Source organism: Podarcis cretensis (assembly GCF_951804945.1).
Source record: "Podarcis cretensis genome assembly, chromosome: 4".
NCBI classification, from domain to species: domain Eukaryota; kingdom Metazoa; phylum Chordata; class Lepidosauria; order Squamata; family Lacertidae; genus Podarcis; species Podarcis cretensis.
The window spans coordinates 32,503,141-32,525,343 of record NC_137173.1 but is presented as its reverse complement, the minus strand read 5'-3'; the positions used below and the strand labels follow the sequence as shown (position 1 = coordinate 32,525,343).

Genomic DNA, 22,203 nt, shown 5'->3' with positions numbered 1-22,203 from the left:
GAACATACTCTATATGACTAGAAGGTAGGAGTTGGGCTGAGAAATGAACAAGAGTAGCTTAACTCTATCTGCCCTGATTTTGCCCCCAAATAGTAGTAAAAGAAGTTATAGGTGTTTCTTTAAATAAATCAAATTTTAAAGATGCCTGCTACATAAGCTCCTGCACATGTTGCCTGTTATATGGCTGGCGTTATCCATTCTGCCTACTTTGCCTTCAAATTTCACCTAGTTCTGTAAGAAGAAATAACATTACAGTCACTTTTTGGTTTTTCAGTCATGAGTGTGGGTAAGGAAACAAAGTAGACTCACAAACCGTAATGGCTACTGCAGTTATCCATCTGAAATTCAGCAGAATTCATGCTTTTAGAAGGCGCGAACTTCCTTACAAATATAATCCAATTCTTCCCGCAAATAAAAACAATATAGACATTTTATTTCTTTTTCTTTAAAAAAAATGCAAAGTTTAAAAGTGCCCCTGACAAATGTTTCTGTACCAATCTGTTTGCAATTTTCCAGGTTTTATGCACCCTAGAGCAGCTGCTATGGCTACAAATCTCATCCACCTCTGTCAGAAGGGCAATTTTTAAAGCTTAATTTTTATTATTATTTTCCAGCAGTGTATTTGGAGGGGAAGGAATGAGAAAAAGGCAGACAATCCCCAAGCCAAGTAAGGCAGTCTATGGACTGAGGCAGGCTGTTTTCCAAAGTGTTGAATTTTGATCTGAACTGAATCTTGTGGCCAGTGCACACCCCTAATATTTATACCTGCACATCTCCAGCCGCATCTCAAAAGAAGCATTTCCTTTATGCGTGAGGAAATGTGTCTTCTAAGATGATGCATCCACATTGTCTGAAAACAAAGCAGGTGTTGGTTGGTTGGTTTGTTTTTTGCTATGGTTTACTCCTATGCAAATTTATGCAAATATAATTTATATTAAAATTATTTACTCAAAGGACAGTGGCAACCCAACCCAGCAGGAGAATATTGTTGCCCACTGGGCAAGTCACTACTACTCCTTTTTCCTTTCTCCTCCTGTGATGAGGCTGCATTTTAATATTTTAATGTTTCAATATTTTAATGTTGTACTTTAATCTTGTTTTTAAGTTGTATTCATTCAACTTGTTTTTATTATTGTTTGTTAGCCGCCCTGAGCCCGGCCTTGGCTGGGGAGGGTGGGGTACTAATAATAATAATAATAATAATAATAATAATAATAATAAGCTTCCCATAGGCTTCTCGTTGGCTCCTGTAGGAACAGAATGCTGGATGAGATGGGGCTCTGGTCTGATCTAGAAGGGCTCTTCTTTTGTTTTTATGTCTATCAAGTTGAGGAAAAGTTAAGAAAGAGTTGAGTTAGGCTGCTCCCTTTGTTATGATAATATAATGGAAGCCAGGAGTTTTGATCTTGGAAACAAGCTGTATTCCCTGCTGCTTTTATCTATCCCACAACGGAAGGGTAAATATCTCATGCCTACATGTAGGATAGGCTTTTAAATAACGATCTCATTAGAATGATACTATTTAATAAGAAAGGGCACTTCATCTCAGAAAACATGGCAAACAAAGGCCATTAGGAGAAAATAATAAAGAAACGTGGCACACATTTGCATACAGATGTGGTCACTCAGAAGATAGTAATTACAGCATTTCACATTTTACAGTTACTTATTGTCAGGTCTTTTTTTGCACCCTCTCCAATCCCCTTTAATGTCAGAGAACTAGTGCTTCTCTATATGTGAAAATAATAGTGATTATTATATAGCACAAGTATGACTGGCAGTGCGATCCTAGACAAGTCTACTCAGAAGTAAATCTTACTGTGCCCATCTCTAGTGTGTGTGTTTAGAACTGCAGCCTTAGGCTACAATCCTATATCCACTTACCTGGAAATGAACCCTACTGAGCCTTGGTGAATGTTCTCCTTAGTAAGCATGTATAGAATTGCAGCAAAGCAAGATTTAGGGGACTGGGACCAGTTTGCCTGCATTGGGCACTGGGCCAAGAGGGCACTACCGAGGACGGCACAACAATGACAAGCAACGGAAGGTGAGAGGTGGGGGGTGCTGAATTTTGGTGTTGAACAAGGCCCCGCTGAAATTTTAAAGCCCAAAGTCCACCACTGATTGTACTGTGCTAGTGTGGTGTAGTGGTTAAGAGCGGTAGACTCGTAATCTGGTGAACTGGGTTTGATTCCCTGCTCCTCCACATGCAGCTGCTGAGTGACCTTGGGCTAGTCACACTTCTTTGAAGTCTCTCAGCCTCACTCACCTCACAGAGTGTTTGTTGTGGGGGAGGAAGGGAAATGAGAATGTTAGCCGCTTTGAGACTCCTTTGGGTAGTGATAAAGTGGGATATCAAATCCAAACTCTTCTTCTTCTACTACTTCTTCTATTGTGAACCAGCACAAATCTCATGTAGACAAAGATCCAGATTGTGTTAGGATGTATGACAGAAGCTACTTCACTGCATTCCATGGTTATCCATGATTTTGTATAGGTTGAATAATTTGTGTAGTGTGCATAGGCTGAGTAATTTGTGTATTATTCCAATCAAATATACATGTATTTTTTTTGGTCTATGATTTGGCTACATAGCTTACACATCCAGATTTCTCAATAGCAAGTGAGCTTCTCCTTAGGCTGCTTTACTTTGTTACACAACCTCCCACATGATATACTAAAGGTCTATTAAACAGTGAGTTTCCCTTTCCCTTTCTAGTACTGTTCTATCCTGTTCTTGCTTTTTGATACTCCTTTTTTTTTTTTGAAACGTGTTCCAAAATAAATAAATAAATCATACTGAAAAGGAAAAAGAGAAGTACAGTTTTACATTCTTCAGATGGGAAGTATTGACAGCGATTCTTTCGGAGTGCAGAGGGTAATTTTAAACACTGAAAGTGGAGAGCAGGCTAGTTCCTCACAAAGAACCAAGAAGAATAGTGCCTGGACATTTTGCCAGAATCGTAACCTTTTTTTTAAAAAAAATGAAAACTAAAGCTGTGAATCTGGGGATTATGGTCCATCCCAGGATGGAAGATAATGTCCCTCCTTGCTATTTCCTCTGCTATTTCCTCCCCGTGGATACCCATAAAGTAGAGGCTGAGACATGACTGGCCCATCCATGAGGCAAAGTGAGGCAACAGCCTCAGGCAGAAGGGTCCACAGAGGCAGCCTAGTAGGGTGTAGGGGCAGCATTTTGTGGTACCAAAATGTCTTGGGCCAACCCTGGGCTAAAGTAATGGATATTGATAGCTCAGCAGGGATATCAAACTAGTTTTCCATGCTGAAGTCCTCCCCGAAGCAAGCCCACAAAGGTTAAAAGAATTATTTTCAGTCAGGTAAGGCAAGCTTTCCTTCTTGTTATCAGCATGGCAATGTGGTGAAGTTAAGTGTTGCTTTCCACACCCCAATCTGGTAACAAAGATACTCACAATTCACAGTGACTCGGACTTGCTTGACATCTGCTGTGGACACCTCGTTTGCAGCTTTGCACTCGTACTTGCCCGACTGTTCCCGGGTAATCCCCAGAATCTCCAGGAACTCTTCCTCACCTTCAAATTCCCTCCCTGAGAGGAGACAAAATACATAATTCAATTACTTAAGAGGGCATTGAATGGAATAGGATTTTTTTTTTTTTTTTTTTGGTATGAAAGAAAGATCTGTAAAATAAGGAGTTTTGGGAAATAGGTTCACGTCCAGTAATTAGAGACTCCAGTTGAACTCCTGAAGAAAATTGGGTTGACTTGCCAGCTCATGTAGAAGGTATTTGGGTACTGAAGTGAGCCAGTCTGGCAGTGGCTACAAATATATGCACACATGATGATGTTTTTCACTCCCTCTTCTCTGTTTCCTTTATAGAGAATGGATGATGTTTGTGTTTATTTGTCAATATACAAGTTAACCAGACTTTACAGGACACAGAAGCAAATATGTATGTAAAGGGTGCTAATACATGCAATGTCTTTTTTTTTTTCTTTCCCCCCCTTTTTTATGAATATTTATTAGCATGCAATGTCACTCCTATCCTAAAGCCTGACAGGGACCAAAACAGCTGCTGTTTCTCTTTTTCAATCCTTTTACACCCCTATGAGACAAAAACGATTCCCCTCAAATTTCACGCAACCAGTTGCCCAACGGATCTCACTGACTCTTTTTAACAGTGAAGATGTACCAAAATCTAAAGCAAGGGCTACTTTGAGGGCCCCATAACCACTGTATGAAATGGCGGCAAAGCTTTTGTGTGTGAAAAAAGTGAGAAAACTTGGGCCATGTAATCTCTAATGTTAAACCAATCCACTTTTTAAAGTTTTCACCAAGCCATCAAATATTATTCCTGTCTTTGGGGAAGCCCTCATTGCTAAAAGCAAGCTGCCCCTTGGGAAATTCACAGAATTTGCTTACCACCAGAAGTCATCACAAATGGCCTCACAAAAGCAAGGGAGGGGAAAATATTTGGCCCAGCACTAGTTAAAATGCATGTTTTGAGAGAAAATACGCATGTATTTAAATTCCCTTTTAAACCCATCTAAATTAGTGGCCCTAATCACATTCTATGGTTGAGTTTAATGCTATAGTTTCATTATGATATGTGTGAAAAAGTACTTTTGTCTGTCCTGAATCTGCCATCATTTTTCTTCATAGAAGCATTTCAGTAAGACTTGAGATCTTTATCTATGGTCCAGATGTGAATATATCAAAAACAAGCAAGCAAGCAAGCAAGTGAAAAACAGAGGTTCATTTGCTTCCTTTCCACTGACTGTCAACTGAATGGCAATATCAGCAAGACCCATCCTTAGAAGCTTCTGTTCCCTTTGGATTCCCTACAGTGGCCCCAGTGTCTCTGAACCTTCCATTCATTTTACAGTATTGGCATGGGTTTCCTGTGACATAGAGTACAAAGTACATTAGCCAGCTCTCTTTAGCTGAGTGCAACAGAGCATGTAGGCAAGACCCTGGTTGAAATTTCTTTGCTTGGTTTTTTTATATATATATGAAGAGAACAGATGAAACTTTGGCCAGAACATTGGGTAGATATTTTTTTTAAGAGTTAGCAATAACAAGAATAAATGTCCCAAACAAAACACTCCCAGCTAAAGCATAATTTCCATTTTTGTCACTGGGCAGAAACACTTCTGCATTTGGAAGGGTCTTGATCCACATTCACTGATCTTCTTCCAGACTAGGGTTGGATAAACATGGGCATTCAATTCCAAAATCTGCCAAGACTGATATAAAGAACAACAGACACCTGGATCCCATGGCTGCTTTGTGGTGGCAGAGTGCTTTCACTGGAGACAAAGTAAACCCTCTTAGCATAATCTGGGAATTATTCAGTTACCATTCAAAAATGTGTTGTTGGAGAAGTAATGAAAAAGGCGTTCCATGTGAGGTAGACAAATCAGAGTGTCTTTGAAGGGAGAAGAGCTTGTTTTGAACCTTGAGAGAGCCTATGCTCTCAGAGATAAATATGGGCCCCCAGAGTAGGATGCTACTCATTTAGTACCCCAGCAGGTGCTGGTAAGGTTGGCACTTTTTGGAGATTTCACACCCTAAGACATTTAAATAGCCACATAATCTGTTCCTTCCAATGTAATTTTCTCAGTATGGGCTCTTGGACTATGAACAGGTGCCTGTTTGCTCTGCATGCTGAGATGGACATGCAGATAGGAACAGACACAGGACATCTGATATGCAGGCCCAGCTTTCAATATAACTGAGATAAGGGGATGCAATGCTGACTCTCCCCCCACCATTTTTTTTAACGCCCAAAGCTCCCTTCCTTTTATATTGCTATGTATTCCCTATTTACCTGAGGGCTGAGAAATTCCAGAATCAGGGCTACTGGATTTAGATTTCTTTAGATGAGGGATGCTTTGTTGTTGTTGTTTTTTATTTCAATCTTGATTGAGTTAAAATGAATACATCCATATAATATTTGCCATTACAAGCTTACAACATAAGAAAGAAAGAAAAGAAAAATGCAAGATAAGGACAAGTGTATAAAAATCAAGGAAAAAAGAAGAGAAAAAACATACGTAATTGTGAAATTTCTCAACATTAACTATTTTGTTATTACAATGATTATTCACACAATTAGAAATAAAAAGTGCTGCAAACATTTAAAAAGACTTCCAAGTATTCTCATTTTACTTTATCTGTTATGTACATTATACCACATAGTTACCTGTTTCTTGTGATTTTTCATTATACCTTCGTTACCTTTTATGAATTTCAAGGATCAGCCTAATTCTGCCAGGAGATTTCTGTTTACACCATAATTTTTAAAGTATTCTCTATATATTCTCTATTCCTTATAGACTCTCTGTTTTGTCTGACCTCTAACTCTTCCTGTCATCTTTGATAGCTGCAGGTATTCTACCATTAGTTTCTGCCAACCACTATACTGGGTATTGATTGACTCTTCCAGTTTCTTGCCACTAATATTCTGGCAGCTGTTATCCCATACATGGTCAATAGTCTTTTTGATTTTCCAAGTTCCTCTGGCAGCATGCTTAGGAGGAAAATTTCTGATCTTTTTTTAAAAGTAAGTTTAAGTAGTCTTTTGAGTTCCTTGTATATATTATTCTGTACAATTCCACCACATGTGTAGATAGGAGCCTTTCTCTTTGTTACATCTCCAACACATGGGTGATCTGCATATTTGATCACAGGACATGGCACACTCACACAATTTGAATGGCAATGCCCATAAACTGGGGGGAGCAGTCCCCTCAAATGCTTTATGGGGGTGGGTGGGTCAAGGGACCTCAACTCCTAGGAGTTGGCCCCTATGTTTTAAAGTATGTGCTTCATGCGGGGTCATCAACTTTTCAGATCCATGGGTTCAGTTTGAGGTTTGAGCGGGTACCCTGGCAATGCCCACTATGGTTAATCCTCTTTCTCTTCCCCTCCTCTGAGAGAGAGAGAACACACTTCGCTTTCCCAAGGGCTCTATTTAAAAGTCAGATCTAGTGGAATTAATCTGAAGCTGGAAAGAGGAAGTGGGAAAGAATGTCAGGCTTCCAACTTTCCCCTTCAATTCTCTGTACTTTTCAATGGAGAAAAGGATGTGCATCTCACCACTTCATGACTAAGGGGACTATGTGTGTGTCCCCTTCACAGACTTCATAGTCATCAGGAGAAGACCTCAATGGTGCCATAATATGTACAGCAAAATCCTTGCTCCTTTGGTAATGGTTCTAAACAGATATGTGTGTAAATAAACATGGGTGAATGTTTTCCCAATTATTCTTCAACGTATTAAAATGCAGTAGGAGTCTTAAGTGTTTTCTGTAGCACAGTGATGCTTGGGATTTGTGATAACAGCTGTTCCCTAAACTATGTACTATTTCAAGTATCCCTGCTAAGACTTTTGTGGCCTTATTCCTTGAGTGTCAGTGACTGTTGCTATATTTGCTGCGCTGGTATATTTCTATCACTCTTGCAGTGTGCCTGGAGCTGTACATGCTTACAATTTAGAACAGCACCCTGTTCCTTAGAAAACTTTGATAGAAAAAGAAAGAGGAAGAAGGACACAGGGAGAGATGAACAGCAAAATGCTGCTGTATTTTTAGCTAAACTGCGTTTGTTCACAGAATGACAGTTTGATCCATATACTGTATAACAGCTATGAAATGCAACTCATACTTAAGCCTTTCTTTCTTCAGCTGTGGGCCCTTAAAGCAAACTATTTTTATTTTTAAATTCATTGAATTGTGATGCTGTATCATACTAATACAAAACAAAACTGACACAGCTGGGTATTCTAACTGGACCTCTTTGTCGAGATTGAGCGCTATTTGCACCAATTCAGTTCACCAAACAGAGAATGTGGGTCTTGCTAGCTCCAAACTAAATGTCTAAAAGAGGTTGGAGGCTATTTTTGAGGAAGACGGAAATGAATAGTAAGAAGAACAGAGTCTGTCTGCAGGGAGGCATTAAATTGTCAAGCTCTTGGGGGGGGGGAGGGAAGAAGAGAAACAGCAGGGTGTTTGTTTGTTGCTAGCTATCTTACTGCAGCAAAGGGAGCTGGAGGAAGGTGGACATTTTGGACAATTTCCAGAGCAAGTCTGTGTGTTTGCACCATTTCATAAGCAAGTTGGGAATACCACCCGCTTGCTGGCATTCTCCACTGTTATAGCTTCAGATGGCTCCCCACTGTGTATTCTCCAAATGTTTTCTTAGTTTAGCTTTATATATATCCCAAGTGATGGGTGTTTCTTCACCACTTTCCTAAGGCAAGGCTAGCCAGCATATAAATACAGTTGACCTTTACAGAACTGACCTTTTCTTAGTGACATCTCATAAATCCAAGTTATATACCACTTTGCCCACCCTCTTTACCTTGGGGAATATACCCTTCAGAGACTCCTAGATTGATGGTTTGCATGCTCTCCCTTAGGTGTTGCCCAGCCAAGCCATACTCATGCCATATCTTCCTACTGTCTAATAGAATATAGGAAAGGAGGGTTCTCCATGGTCAATAAAAAGCATGTTGCTCAGGAGCAGGTGTGGGAAATCTTTGGTCCCTGGATGCTGCTATGCCACAATTCCCACCATCAGCCCCAGCAAGCATGGCCCATGAGGGGAATTGCAGTTCAGCAATGTCCCATAGGTCAGTTTGTGAGCAAATCCAGATGGCCTTAACTTTAGGCAATGGGCTTCAGTCTCTACCAGTCCACCACCAACCACACCAGAAGGACCAGAAGAGTAAGCACCATGGGCCAACTGAAATATTGGGCACCTGCCTTTTCCCAGAGACTCTTGCTGTATTTCTGGCTGTGGGTTCTGATGTCCAGCCATGGAGCTCAAAAGCTGCTCTCTGTACATGACCCCCTGGAACTTAAATATGTGCACTGTACACTACCTTTCTTGTGAGAACTTGCAGGTACACCTAGGTGTCTTCATAGAAGCACATGAAGATATATACAATACTTAACCTTTTGTTTTGAAGAACCATTCCCAAATATATCCCTAACCACAAATACAAATACAAATACGGAAAGGTTTACATTATTCACAGCATCACAAATTGTTTTGCCCTAGCATGCATATACAATTTTAATGCCATATTCACATTTTTCACACTCTCTTGTATTTTCCTTTAGTGGGTCACTTCTTACATCTGTAATGTTTCATAGGCATTTTCATATCGGGAAAAGACCCACTCCAAGCTTTCAGGCATAGGATTTTTCTTCTAATAAGGCAGCAAAGGTTGGGTGGAAGCATGGGGATCCAAATGTGAGAATCCCCCGAGTCTGTTATACATATACGTAGAACATCTGTCTAGTAATGAAAAATAGGACATCTATGTTCTTTAACTACCATGCTACTCCTTATAGGGTATTAATCTTTCAAAGTTCTAAGCATACCTAGCTTGTCATCAAAGCACTTCCATAAGCCTGAACTGAAGAACAGGACTTTTACCAGAACAGCAATCTATTGGTAGCATCCTTATTGGCAGCTAAAGGTAAGAGAATCAACTACAGACAGAAGCAGACATTTCATGTTCACTTCACTGATGTATTCTGTTGAGGAGATGAGCACAAAATTCCTTGCCATCCTTCTCTTACACACACACACACACACACACACACACACCTTGCATCTCTCTCTCTCTGACACCCACCCACATATGTTTCTTTGTTTTTTGTTGTTTCTTCTCCTTGTTGCGTATTTACACAAAGATAACATTCAGACTCACCTACGTATATGTTTATGTATGGGGTGGGGGAAATAGCAGAATTCCTGCTGCTTTGTTTGTTTTCTTCAAACACCCTTCTGTAGATGTGTGGAGTGGAGAGCAGAAGGGGCCGTGAGACCGTGTTGGGCACCCTCCGCTTAAAACAAGATGCAAAGGGATGAAAAAGAGTGCCAATCAAAAGATGCCATTTGAAGTTTTCTGTGGCAGCTTCCAGTGCTGTATGGAGGGTCCTTTTTTGTTTTGTTTTGTTCTTTCCGCACTTTTCATGTTTAGTCTAAGGTCTAGCTCACCTAGCTCTTTCCCCAGCTCACCACCTTGCATTCCCCAGGACTGTGCTTCAGAAAAACAAAGATAGTGCAGGGAGCCTTTGGCATCATTTTCTTGTTTTACCTCCAGCTGGGGATTTTCTCCCCCTCCTATTTACAACTTTGAAGCCTCTGTTTATCAGTCTTTTCTTCTTCACCCACCACAGATTTCCAGGAGCTTGGCATTTTTATCTGTCCCTTAGTTGAAGAGACTTGTTTTAAATTACACACACACACATCCAAAGATCAGTAGAGAGTGGCAGATGGTAAATGAGTAAAAGGGTTGGACGTGCTGGAAGGCAACAGGCAACGCTGAAAATGGAAAACAAGAATGACTGGGGAGGCAGGAAACGCAAGGAGGATCAGGCAAGCCAGAAATGAAGAGAGATGGAGAGTGGTAGGGATAGGGAGCTGAGAAAAGAAGAAAGCTTGGGAGACTGAGCATGAGATGGTTAAAACTGCATCAGTGCTGTTGCATTCCTGCTTTAGGAGATATGCAAGAGGAGCACTACCAGGTTGTGGCTAGAAAGCATTGCCTGACAGCCAAATGACCACGTCTCTCTTGCTTTCTTTACACCATAATGATTTTCCATGAGTATAAGGGTCCACAAGGACACACTGCTGGCCCCACTCCAGATATCATGCAACTCACATTCCCCTATGTGTTACGCTTAGTTGCAGGTCAGTGTCCACAGTCAGGACCCTTGAGGTTTGGTTCAAGTGGCAGCCTATTTGCACCAAGGTCTATGTGCACAGGCATCCAACTGGCAAACATCCAATCTCAATGGATGGACCTTGAGGGCAGGGCTAAGGAAGCTATGTGATGCTGGAGACAGCAGACAGCATCAGGGCTCCCCTAGCCCCTTGCACTTGTAGAGTATGCTTTGTGCACTCAACACTCAAAACAGTTTATGCTTTTGCTGTATGTGCAGGCAGCAAAATATATCTTTGTATATTGTTTATACTGGAAATGGAAGCTACCTATTCTTTTCGTTCAGAAGCTAGAGCGGGCTACAAAATCCCAATAAATGAATCAAAGAATAATAGTCCCAGGTTTCAAAGAAGCATCAAGTGCTCTAGGCACAAAAGCAGACAGGGTAAAAATTGGTTAACAATTGTTCTGTCAAAGCAATAAGACACAGCTGAGTGCATGCTGCGTAAGCGAGCTCCATGCCACCAACGGTTTTAGACATCTCATTCTTATGCATAACCAGCAATGAGCAGAGTGGCAAAGAGGTCTGGCTCTGGCTGGTTCTTTGAAGGCTCCCATTTATGGGCTGTCAAGCCAGCTTCCCCAGTCCACAGCATTAGCTGTGATGCTTCAGAGCTTATAGTCTAGGCCCATCGCTCCCACCTTACTCCCTCTAGCTGGACTTGCTAGTGTTCTTTCCAGTTTATGTCTTTTCCATGCACATCTTCTGGGCAGAAAATAACCATCTCACAGCTGATATATTTCTCCTGCAGCCTTGTATTGAAAGCCCACTTCCCAAGGTTCAATGGACAAAAAAGCACACACTCTGGAGCACATATTGAGCAGATATAGACATACTACGTGCAAAGATAAAAACATACTTATGAACCCTCATTAATACTCTGACCCTTCTGACTCACCTTTAATACTTTCACCTAGGAATATTTGTTTTGTCATTTGTGAATCATTGTCCAAGTATATACAAGGAACGCAATTGGAAGTTTTTACAATAAGCCAAAATTATATCCATGTGCAGAGTTGATATTTTGCACTCTACCACTAAAAGAGTTATCATAAAATCCAAGACTTTGAGGTCATTCAAAGACAGCCCAAATGAAGTATTATTTGATGACCTGGGAAATCCTTAGCTTTAAAAAGGAGAATAATGCACACAGTTCTCAGATAAAAATTCTGATGCTGTCATCCATGCCTAAGAGTTTGCATTGACCAAGTGGTGCTGAGTGGTACAGATCGATTTCTCAGTTGTTTTAATAAGATCCTCTGCTTCTTGTCTTGGTATAACCACCATTCAAAAAGAAGGAGGAAAAAGGGTGTGGGGTGGCAGTTCTCTTTTGCAGGAGGGAAGACAGACAGAGGAAATCAATTGGTTTGTTACTGACTATGTTCAGCACAACAGCATAATGGAGCCTAAGAGTTGCTTGGGGGACATGGGTATATTGCTTGCCGTGCAAGCATTTGAAAGGCAATTAAAGCAGAACAACCAGCCAGCCTTCGTATTCTCCAATGACTCTGGGAACAAAATGTTCGCTCTTGCTGAACCATATCCATGCACCTTAGCAAAGGGAATATGGAGTAGAAGGGAGCATAAAGAATGGGTTGAAGACCTGCTGCAGTCCCTAGTGACAGTGATATGCTTGAAAGGTTTCTTAACAACTGTTGATTCCCAGATTTTAGTTAAGCTCCTTGGTTTTGGGTACAACAACCCAGTTTCGTTTTGTTTTTTAATTTAATAAAAAAAGTTTTTATAAATCCAGGTCAGTTAACTGAGCACAATGATGAGTTTATAAAATAAATTTGAAACCACTTAAGATCTCTATTCAGGCTTTAGTTTATACCATTTGCAAATAATGGTATAAATGGTAAAAATCACAGGGTTAAATCATGCCACCCCGCAGAGCTGCAAATATTTGGGCATGTACCTGAATGGATGTTATCATAACTTATGGAGTTCGTTTGGCTCAAACATGCATTGTGGACTTTGGATTGTTTCTGCCCATGGAGAGATACGAAACTGCCTTACTGCAGACCAGACAATTTGTCCTTCCACTGTCACTGGCAGAATTTTTCAAGGGATGGGCAAAGCAAGGGAGTGATCAACAACATAGTGCGAGGAGTTGGGATTAGAAGATTGCACACAGGGGAGTCTTTGGACACTGACTCATGTTTACATTTCTGCTCTGGTGGCATAATATCTGATCTAACAGTACAAAAAAAGAACTGTGGATTTGGTGCTGCTGGGCTCCATCATTTGGCCATTTCCCTAGTTGATATGCATGTTTTGGTGTATAAAAAAAGTCTGCAGGCCCAAGATGAAGTGGAAGAACAGAGTGATTGGCAAAGCACAGAAGAAATGAATCCATAGAAAATATTGGAATATTCAAGAGAAAAACAGAAGTGTGAGAGAAGAAAATTGTAAAGTGAAAGGTGATGCAGAGCAGACTGGAAGGCTGATTAAGAGAAATGAATGGGAGAAAGAGAGGGAAAGAGATAAAATGGAACAGTGGGGGCGGGGGAGTCCAGAAAGAGATAAAGCAAAGAGGAATGAAGCAGAGAAAATAAATCAAATAAGTGATTCCAAAGACTGACAGAAAAGAAGTTGTGCTAGAGGGACCCATGTGTCTCTAGTGAGCAGATAAGCACCCTGTTCTGCCATGCACTGAAGGGAGTGGGCAGGGGGGGTGCATTGACAGCTGGAAGGCAACGTCCGGAGAGCAGGAGGAGAAATGCATCTGGAGCAAATAAGATATGCAGGCTTGACTGATAAGCGAAAGGAGTGCACTGCCAAAATGCTCTGGCAACACCCAATGAGGCCATAAGGCAAAGGGGGGAATATGATATGATAAGTTACTGGTGGTGGGGTGGTTGGGAGGTGCTGCTAGGGTATAAAAACTGCTTGCTTACGTGTTTTAGGCCCCCCCAGCCTTTGGAAATAATTCCGCTGGTGGCCTCTGCGCAGATCACAATAAACTTTTTCTCCGAAGCAACTGAATCCCTGGTGCTTCTTTGTCACCTCTACGTCCTGGGTAAGCGGGCAAATGGATCCCAAGTAATTAAGGCTTCAGCACCACTTATCAGTGTTGTTGAATACACAAAGCAGTGCCATCCCAGATGAACGGTTAAAAGGACTTTAGTTTTAGGCACTATTCTTCTTGAAACTCTGGGAGTTGGGATTTTGTTAGGAACTTTGTCAGGGTGTACTCAAGAGAGTTGCAGAATTTGCTGTCGTGCCTTTGCTCTGCCATACCTAAGGGAGCCGTGGATTGTATTAAAGTGACTTGGTTGCATAGTCCTTGTGAGAATTTTGTAATGCTACAAGAGATGCAGTTGAATGAATGTGCTGGGAACACAAAGCGCAGCAACAGAGAAGGATGTCATCTTCATCCCTAGAATGGCTTCATTTTCCACTGGGAAAAGAAGAGAAAAAGAATATGGCTGAATGTAGAAATTTCTGAAGAAGAGGATGTGGAGTGAAATTTAGACCTGCAGTAACTAGGTTCAGTAGGAAACAAATTCCTTTTGTTTAAGTCTAATACAAACATCTATAGACTTAACCTATAAGCATTAAAATAACTATTCATGCTTTGTTACTGTGATTAAAAATGCCTGTCTTCCTGCTGCTTCTCCATTCAAAAAAAGTCTCATTCTCACCAGACTTTTGTTACATGCATATGCATGTCAAGTAGTGTAGTTGTGGCAGGGCTGGCCCTGATATTAGGCAGTGTGAGGCAGTGGCAAGATGTTCGGCAGCAGAGTTGTATGGAATATGTGGTCGGCTCCTGTGTCCCTAAAAGCTAGCCTGCTGCTCTCAGGTGCAATTTGGGATGCTGTCCCATCAGCAAAGATTCAACTGCAAGCTTGGTTGGAAGGACGATACATCTTGTCCTTCAGCTTAGGCAAACAAATCAGGACAAATGCTCAGCAAAAACTGGACATCCACATAAACTTTGTGCATTCAAATACTCAATAAACAGCTTGTCTGGAGGAGCCGAGAGAGAGAGAGATCCTAACCACAGATCTCCTGTATTTTGTATGACCCTTATTTGCAAACTGAATGGTGACTGGGGCCAGATGGGGATTGGGGAGAAAAATGTAGGCTCCTCTCCCCCCCTCTTCTCCAGGTTATTCACACGATGTGATTCAGGTACATCAGAAAAGGAGACTATTCCTCCATGTGACTAACAGTACTATAACACCAAGGACACTTAAAAACTGACACCATAATTCTCTCCTTTCCTGTTCCAGAGCTTATGGGAGGGCCCCACATCAGTCCCCGAAATGAGGCGCGCCAGGAAGGTGGGTGGAAATGCTGCCAGGAGGCCAGCGGGCCAGTGGGCCAAAGCTTAATAGGAAAACAGCAGCGATTTGTCTCCACCACTATTTACGTTTCAAGCACATGACAGGCTGTCAGTGGAAGAGAAAGCTGCTAAATTTACTGCCTTCTAGATCCCTGCCACAGTCACACACTTGACAAGTCACTTCATTTTAAAGCCTGTCTTTTACCAGGCTTCTCTCCCCGTGCCTGCTTCTCAAATACAGACGACAAACATGCTGCCAGTGGGCGTGGAAGGCGGATTTTTAAAAATGCATTTAAACTACCTTTCTAATTGCTGTGTGAGTTTCTGTGGAAAGTCCCATAAAGCCTTTGTGAGACACGGTTCACTTCTGGGACCCTTGCTTGTAGTGGTTTGCTTGAGAATAGTAAATGGAATCTGTGAATGAATGGGGAAAGGGTCGGACTCTAATGGCAGTTGGTAAAACAGTGAGGCAGACCAGGTGTGTGAAAGAGTTGACTGATATATGCAAAGAACGAGAGCTTTATATTCACACCTTTCATAATAATAATAATAATAATAATAATAATAATAATAAATTAATAAATTTTTATTTATATCCCGCCCTCCCCAGCCGAAGCCGGGCTCAGGGCAGCTAACAACAATAAAATAATACAACATTCTAAAATCATTTCATTATAAAATTAATTCAAATCAAATTGATGGCAACCATTGGGCTAGAGTTCTGTGAAGATTGCCAAAGGAGGGAGTCAGGCTGTACCCTGGCCAAAAGTCTGGTGGAACAGCTCTGTCTTGCAGGCCCTGCAGAAAGATGTCAAGTCCCGCAGGGCCCTAGTCTCTCATGCCAAAGGTGGAGAACCAGGAGCTGAATGAAGCCCTTAATGCACCTTTGACTTGCCCTTGAGACTCTCAATGGGCCACACCTTCACTCTGGGAGCCACAGAAGGGGATGACTGATAGGACCAGAGAGGAGACAGGAGGCAGCATCCTCACAAATTTCTTGCCTCCCTCATCACTGGGATATTTAAAAGGTGTGTGGATCTGGTAGGGATGTCAGACAATTCTGTCAGTAATGGAAATGGGGAGGGTAATTGCTGATGTTGGCTTGTTCAACCCATGTCTGGTACAGAAATCAATCCAGCAAATACAGCCAGCAGTCACTATTGTTGTGGCTTTCAATCCACAAATGATATGTAACAGATGTGCTTTTTCTCCCATTTGCATTGCTTTTCCTTTGAATTGAAATGAACAGAATGGAATAACATAATAACAATGTTATTACCTAATGTATGTCAATTTGCCACAGAGGAAAGCAAGCTAAATATCTTGGGTTTGGAGGGAAGACAAACTGCAGAAGAATGGAAACAGTGCTGCGTGTGAGAAATACAGGATGGAAGGGCAAAAAATCCTTCTTAAATCCCTAGTCCCAGCTAAAGGTGGAAACTATATCACCTAGAAGAAAAATACATATTAATATGTATAGTATAGAGTATGTTATACTTCTATTTACATGCTTCATTTTTTATACCACTGTTTTATTCCAAACTGCTTTATATAGCACTGTTTAATTTCACCAGTCACTTATATATGATGTAGCATACAAGGCAAGGCAAGGTAAAGAACTTCAGGGGGAAACCACAGTATTTAAATGGTAGCAATAAGGTAAAAAAGACATCACTAGTATAACTTCTTGGAAAATAGCACTGAAAACCAATTGAAAATGTCCATTGCCCATTCTTGGTCCCCCGCTAACTGTACTATTATTTTAAAACCATGGATAGCACTGTGGATCTTAAGCACTCTTCCATTTGTATTCACTTGGAAGACCATTTTCTTTTGAAGATCGGAAAGTGAAGCCCAAGGGATTTTGATAGATTCCAAGCAAATACAGCAGAACTGTCCCAAAGATAGACAGTTCTTGCAGACTCTTCTGCCAGCCTTCTTTCATCCCAGGATACATACATGTATTGGGCCTCAGTACTCTCCCTAGTACACATACAGGTAACCCTGATCACTCTTCTGCCCACCCCTACCCCACAAGATACAACACGCTCTCCAACACACAAACATACATGTAAGATTCCCAACTCTGACTGTGATGGATCCTGCTGAGTATGCCTCAATTTGTAGGGCTGATACACTCACTTGTTTCTCTGGTGATCTTGGACAAAGGTCCTTGTAGTTTATATGATTAAATGAATCATCTATCAATATGTTATCTCAGACAGTGAATAATGACAAAGGCTGTAAATCCTCATGCTTCAGAGCTTCAGCTCATCACTAGCTGCCTGGGCTGGATTGACATACATCTTTGCCCTTTGCCATCTTTCATGGTGGATAGCATGGTACAATAAAGGCAGTGTGCATTCAGGACTTTATTGTCTGCTGGTACAACTGGACAAATAACACTACCTTGGGGGGAAACCACTGCTATCAAGCTGAGAGGAAAAAAAAAAAAAAGAAATTCAACAATTTTCCTACTTTCCTTTCCCCCTCATTCACCTTTCCACTATCATTTTCAATGACATATTTGCAGTTGCCCTTCCATTGCTCATTCATAGAGACAGGACACATATGGACATGGATGATGCCATTGGGATAATGGCTATGGGTTAACTTTGAAGTCAACATTGTATGTGTTTGAGATCTCTCTCTATATATCTGTACAGTGGTACCTCTAAGTTATGAACTTAATTCGTTCTGGAAGTCCATTCTTAACCTGAAACTGTTCTTAACTAGAGGCGTGCTTTCGCTAATGGGGCCTCTTGCTGCTGCCGCGCTGCCGGCGCACAATTTCCTTTCTCATCCTGGGGCAAAGTTCTCAACTCAAGGTAACTCTTCCAGATTAGCGGAGTTTGCAACTTGAAGCGTTTGAAACCTGAGGCATTTGTAACTCGAGGTACCACTGTATATCTTATGCACCCTGCTATGCATATTTTTCAAAGTCAAGTTTAGATGTAATTATAAATATCCCAGAGAAGTCAAAAGGGTGAAAAATGATAGGGCTTTTGTGTAAGGCAAGGCTTTTATCTGGTACAGGGTGGTTGTGTCTTGAGGCCTAACATCTTTTCTCTTTTACAGTTTAAAGTCTAATCTCCTTCACATGCAGTTTAGCAACTCAGAGGACCTTCTAAATCTACTTGCTAATAGGCAGACCACTGACCAAATGGACATTGTTGGTGTGACTCACTATTGCTGATTTCTAGGGAGCATCAATAAGGAGAATCCTCCTTCAGATTGTTGCAAACTGACTATGTATATACTATTCTTGAACTTCTGTTGCAATAGGGGAGACAGAGGGTGAACTGATGGCATTCTTATTTAGGTGGCATCACTACTTACTATGTGTAAGGCAGGTTACACAGGCCAAGAGCTTTGCTCTTCAGTGGGGATAAATGTCCCCATGAAGTTGCAGTAGCCAGAATTGTGTCCTTCACAAGCCAGCACTTGACCAAAAAGTGCAAGGCTAATGTTCTTAAATAGCTTTAAAAAACGGGCAAGTGAAGTGAGAGCAAAATTAGTACTCCTGACTGTTCATCAAACACCAAAATAGCTATAAAAAATGCCCTTCCCCCCAATCACTTAATTTCTTATCTCCAAGTTGCTGTCAAAACTGCTGGCCTTGTGCTTCTGAGTCCAAAATCCAAATAGGATGCTGGGTTTGATTAAAAACAACTTTCTGGCTTAGAGGTTATGCCAATATCCTGGTGCGATTTTCTGCCATAAATCTCAGCAGTTTGCAGTTTCAGGAGAGGTGGAGCAAGAGGCATTATATACATTAAAAATGGCAAAAATTTACCAACAGATTGTATCTTTCCACTCTGCTTTGTAGACTAGTTTCTCAGACAATTTTTAGCAAATGCAGTCTTGCTCCTGCAGCGAGTCAGGGGAAAGAGTGAGTGAGGAAGATAAGAGCGTGGAAAAGACCAGGAAACTGGAAGGAGGGAAAGGAAAATAACAACAACAAAAAAGATTAAGAAAGGTAGAGAAACAGAGGGCTAATAAAAAACAACAACAACCTAAAAGGCATATGGTGTGTGTGTGTGTGTGTGTGTGTGTGTGTGTGTGTGTGGGGAGGAGGAAAAATATGAAGAAAGAAGGCTGCATGAGAACAAGGAAAAAGTCAACAGAAAGAGTGCCAGTAATAAACAGACATACATAGATAAGTGGGAACGGCAAGAAAATGTTGTAGCACAGAGTGCTCCTGTCTGTTGCTCCAGTCAATCAGTCAGCCATGCCCCCCACTGTTATGCTTTCTTTCATTTCCCTCCTCACAGTTCCCCCTCTTTTGTGTCAATGCTGTTTTGGCCACATAAGGGCCTACCCTTCACATCTGAACTTGAAAACAGAGGGAATGATTATAAGGGCTTTGCATCCCAATCAGCTAAGAAAATACAATATGAACAGCAGTTCTATACATATTTACGTGCATGTGTCCTATTGAGCTCACTGCAGCTCACACACAGGAAAATGTGCAAAGGGAACTTATCATTGAACTCAGTGGGACTTACTTCTGAGAAAATATGCACAGAATTGGGTTGTATGGCTTCAGTCTTAAGCACACTCAGCCAGAACATAACTATGTTTACTTGCTTCATTGGTTTCAACTGCACTTATTTTCAAGTAACTGCACTGGCTTGTACCATTAGTGTTCCACTGCAAAATGCATTTGGTTTCAAATGTCATGGCTTCCAGCCAGAAAACTAGGGTGGCCTTGTGCCCTTCTTTACAGAGGTCAGACCTCTGTCTAAAGGACTGTACAGACCAAGTCAAGTTAAAAGATAAAGAACCATGGGAAGGAGAACTTGTCCATTAACAGTTAGCACTTTGTTAGCAAAGTGAGCAGGCATATAGGTCATCTGGTCACAGACTTCTTTGCTTCGGTGTGGTGTTTTGTATTTTTATTTCAGTTGCTTCTGAATAAGGAAGAGCTGGGTTGTTAGGCTGCAATCCTAACCATAGGGAAATAATTCCCATTGCACTACTAATATGCGACTTGCTTCTGGGTAAACATAACTGAGCTGTCACCAACACATAATCTCACCAAAAGCAGGCTCAGCTGACAGATATTTGTGCTATGGTAATGTGAGGATACAGAAAGAAATAGATCTTTGGTTCCTGCACTGTGACCATTAGCAATTTAATCTGCAGACAGAAAAATGTCTCACTGTAGACCTATAGGCTGGTGACAAGAGTGATGTCTTGATGCTTAGCCACTAAGGGCCAAACTATATATTAGGTTAATGCGTAGGTGGCTACTCTGTATGTTGTTGCTGTTTTCAGTTAAAGGAAAATTCACAGAGCCTGCTAGGGATTGCAGCATATGGGGGCGGGAGGCTTAATCCTTCTGTTCCTCCATTGCAATGCCAAAAAAAAAAAAAAAGAGTCCCTGCATGCCAGATAACTAAGAAAATAGTAGTACCCATTAGTGCCAATGAGATTTTTTTTTCTTTTTACAGTGTTTTGCACGTGGGGCAGATTTTGTTGTCATTGTCATGGGGAAGAGAAGGATATAACCTCTCCCCATGTGCTGTGGTCCCAATTCAAATCAGCCCCAGGCACTTACTTTTAAGTACTAAAAAGGACATAGAGATACAAAACATGCATTTGTAATATGTACAGTGGTACCTCGGGTTACAAATGCTTTGGGTTACAAACACTTCAGGTTACAAACTCTGCTAACCCGGAAGTAGTAGCTCAGGTTGAGAACTTTGCCCCAGAATGAAAACGGAAATCGTGGGCTGGTGGCACGGCGGTAGCGGGAGGCCCCATTAGCGAAAGCACGCCTCAGGTTAAGAAAGGTTTTGGGTCAAGAACGGACTTCCGGAATGAATTAAGTTCGTAACCCGAGGTACCACTGTAATGTGTAGTTTAATGTGCACTGTGTAGTTTGATATCAGTGCAAATATTTTGTTAGTGATACCTCTCCAAGTAAGTGAGAAATTGCTACCATTGCCATTACCTGCTTTTTAATTGGGAATAGGGTGGAAGGGAGAGATCTGATACTAAGACACTTCTGCATTGAAGTATGATCCACCCCACAAAATTGTTTGACAGCTTGTAGATTGATTATTTAGAGTGGGGAGGGGGAAGGGGGAAGTAAGCAGACATCAGCAGACATGCAGCTCTGAAAAATACATATTTGCACAGCAGGGAACCTACCTTCCTAGCTTTTCTGTACATCCCTGTCAGACTCCCCACACTTTCCTCTTAATTTTCTCCCTCTAGGCTTCTGCTGTGTACAAGCGCTGGTTCTTACTGAGGGGCTGGGAGGAGAGCGTGACTGCCAGGAGGCTTGAGACAGATAGGATCACAGAGGGGGGCTCTCTAACTGCCTCTCGCTGACCTGTTTGCAGTTCCACTGCACTCATGCGCTAATCTGTTTTGGCGGATGAAGGCTAAGGTATAAACCCTGCCCTATCAAGTTGTCACGCAGTTGAGCAAGGCCAGCCAATAAGTGAGAGAAGTGAGCCAATGACCTCTGTGATCCAAGGAAGCTGCTAGAACTGGGAATTGTAACCAACCCCAAACTCTAGGGGTGGGGGAGAAGTCTACTAATTGAATATGAAAGGGCAGCAGAGCTCCAATCCAATGTTTTACTGATCTGGACACTAACTGGCAACCCAGGGCTTCTGTAATTACTCCCCCATCTGTTGTACATGCTAAGAATTAGGCTGCCTATATTTCTGATAAAGTTTCATCTGACAGCCACCTAATCTCCCATCTGTTTTATGTCTCAGGTTCTGCGAAGTGCATGAGATATGCTGTTGGAAGGGAAAGAGGGACTATTACAGGAGCAGTAATGGCTCAAGATTGCCTTCCAGGAAGTATGAAGGCAACTCATTCAGGACTGAAAGAGCCAGTTGGTATTAAGATTCATAGGCCCAAGTGGTACAGGAATACATAGGAACATAGGCAGCTACCTTACACAGAGTCAGACTATTGGTCCATCAAGCTCAGCATCATCTACAACCCAGGCCGTGGCTCTCCATGTTTCAGGCAGGGATATTTTCTGGCTCTACCTGGAGACTTCAGAGATTGGGACCTTCTCTATGCAAAAGCAAGTTCTACCACTCAACTATGATCCTTCCCCAAATACATGGACAATAATGCTTAGGAAGGAAGTTCCCTTCTTGCCAGTTCCTCAGGTGCTGTTACAAGTGTAACATCTGAGAGTGACATCATTTAAAG

The 22,203-nt window shown here is 41.6% G+C and overlaps 1 protein-coding gene across 3 annotated transcripts in view; it reads right to left on the bottom strand.

Annotated features, from left to right (window-relative positions):
• The window catches only part of LSAMP (limbic system associated membrane protein), a 460,055-nt gene that overhangs the window by 53,944 nt on the left and 383,908 nt on the right, over positions 1-22,203 (bottom strand). For all 3 annotated transcript variants that reach the window (XR_013838256.1, XM_079974033.1, XM_079974034.1), the window contains exon 4: positions 3,432-3,566. Coding sequence is in view for 2 of the 3 variants with exons in the window: in XM_079974033.1 (XP_079830159.1) it covers positions 3,432-3,566 (135 nt within the window). In the remaining variant the exon portion in view is untranslated. The remainder of the gene's footprint in view (positions 1-3,431; positions 3,567-22,203) is intronic.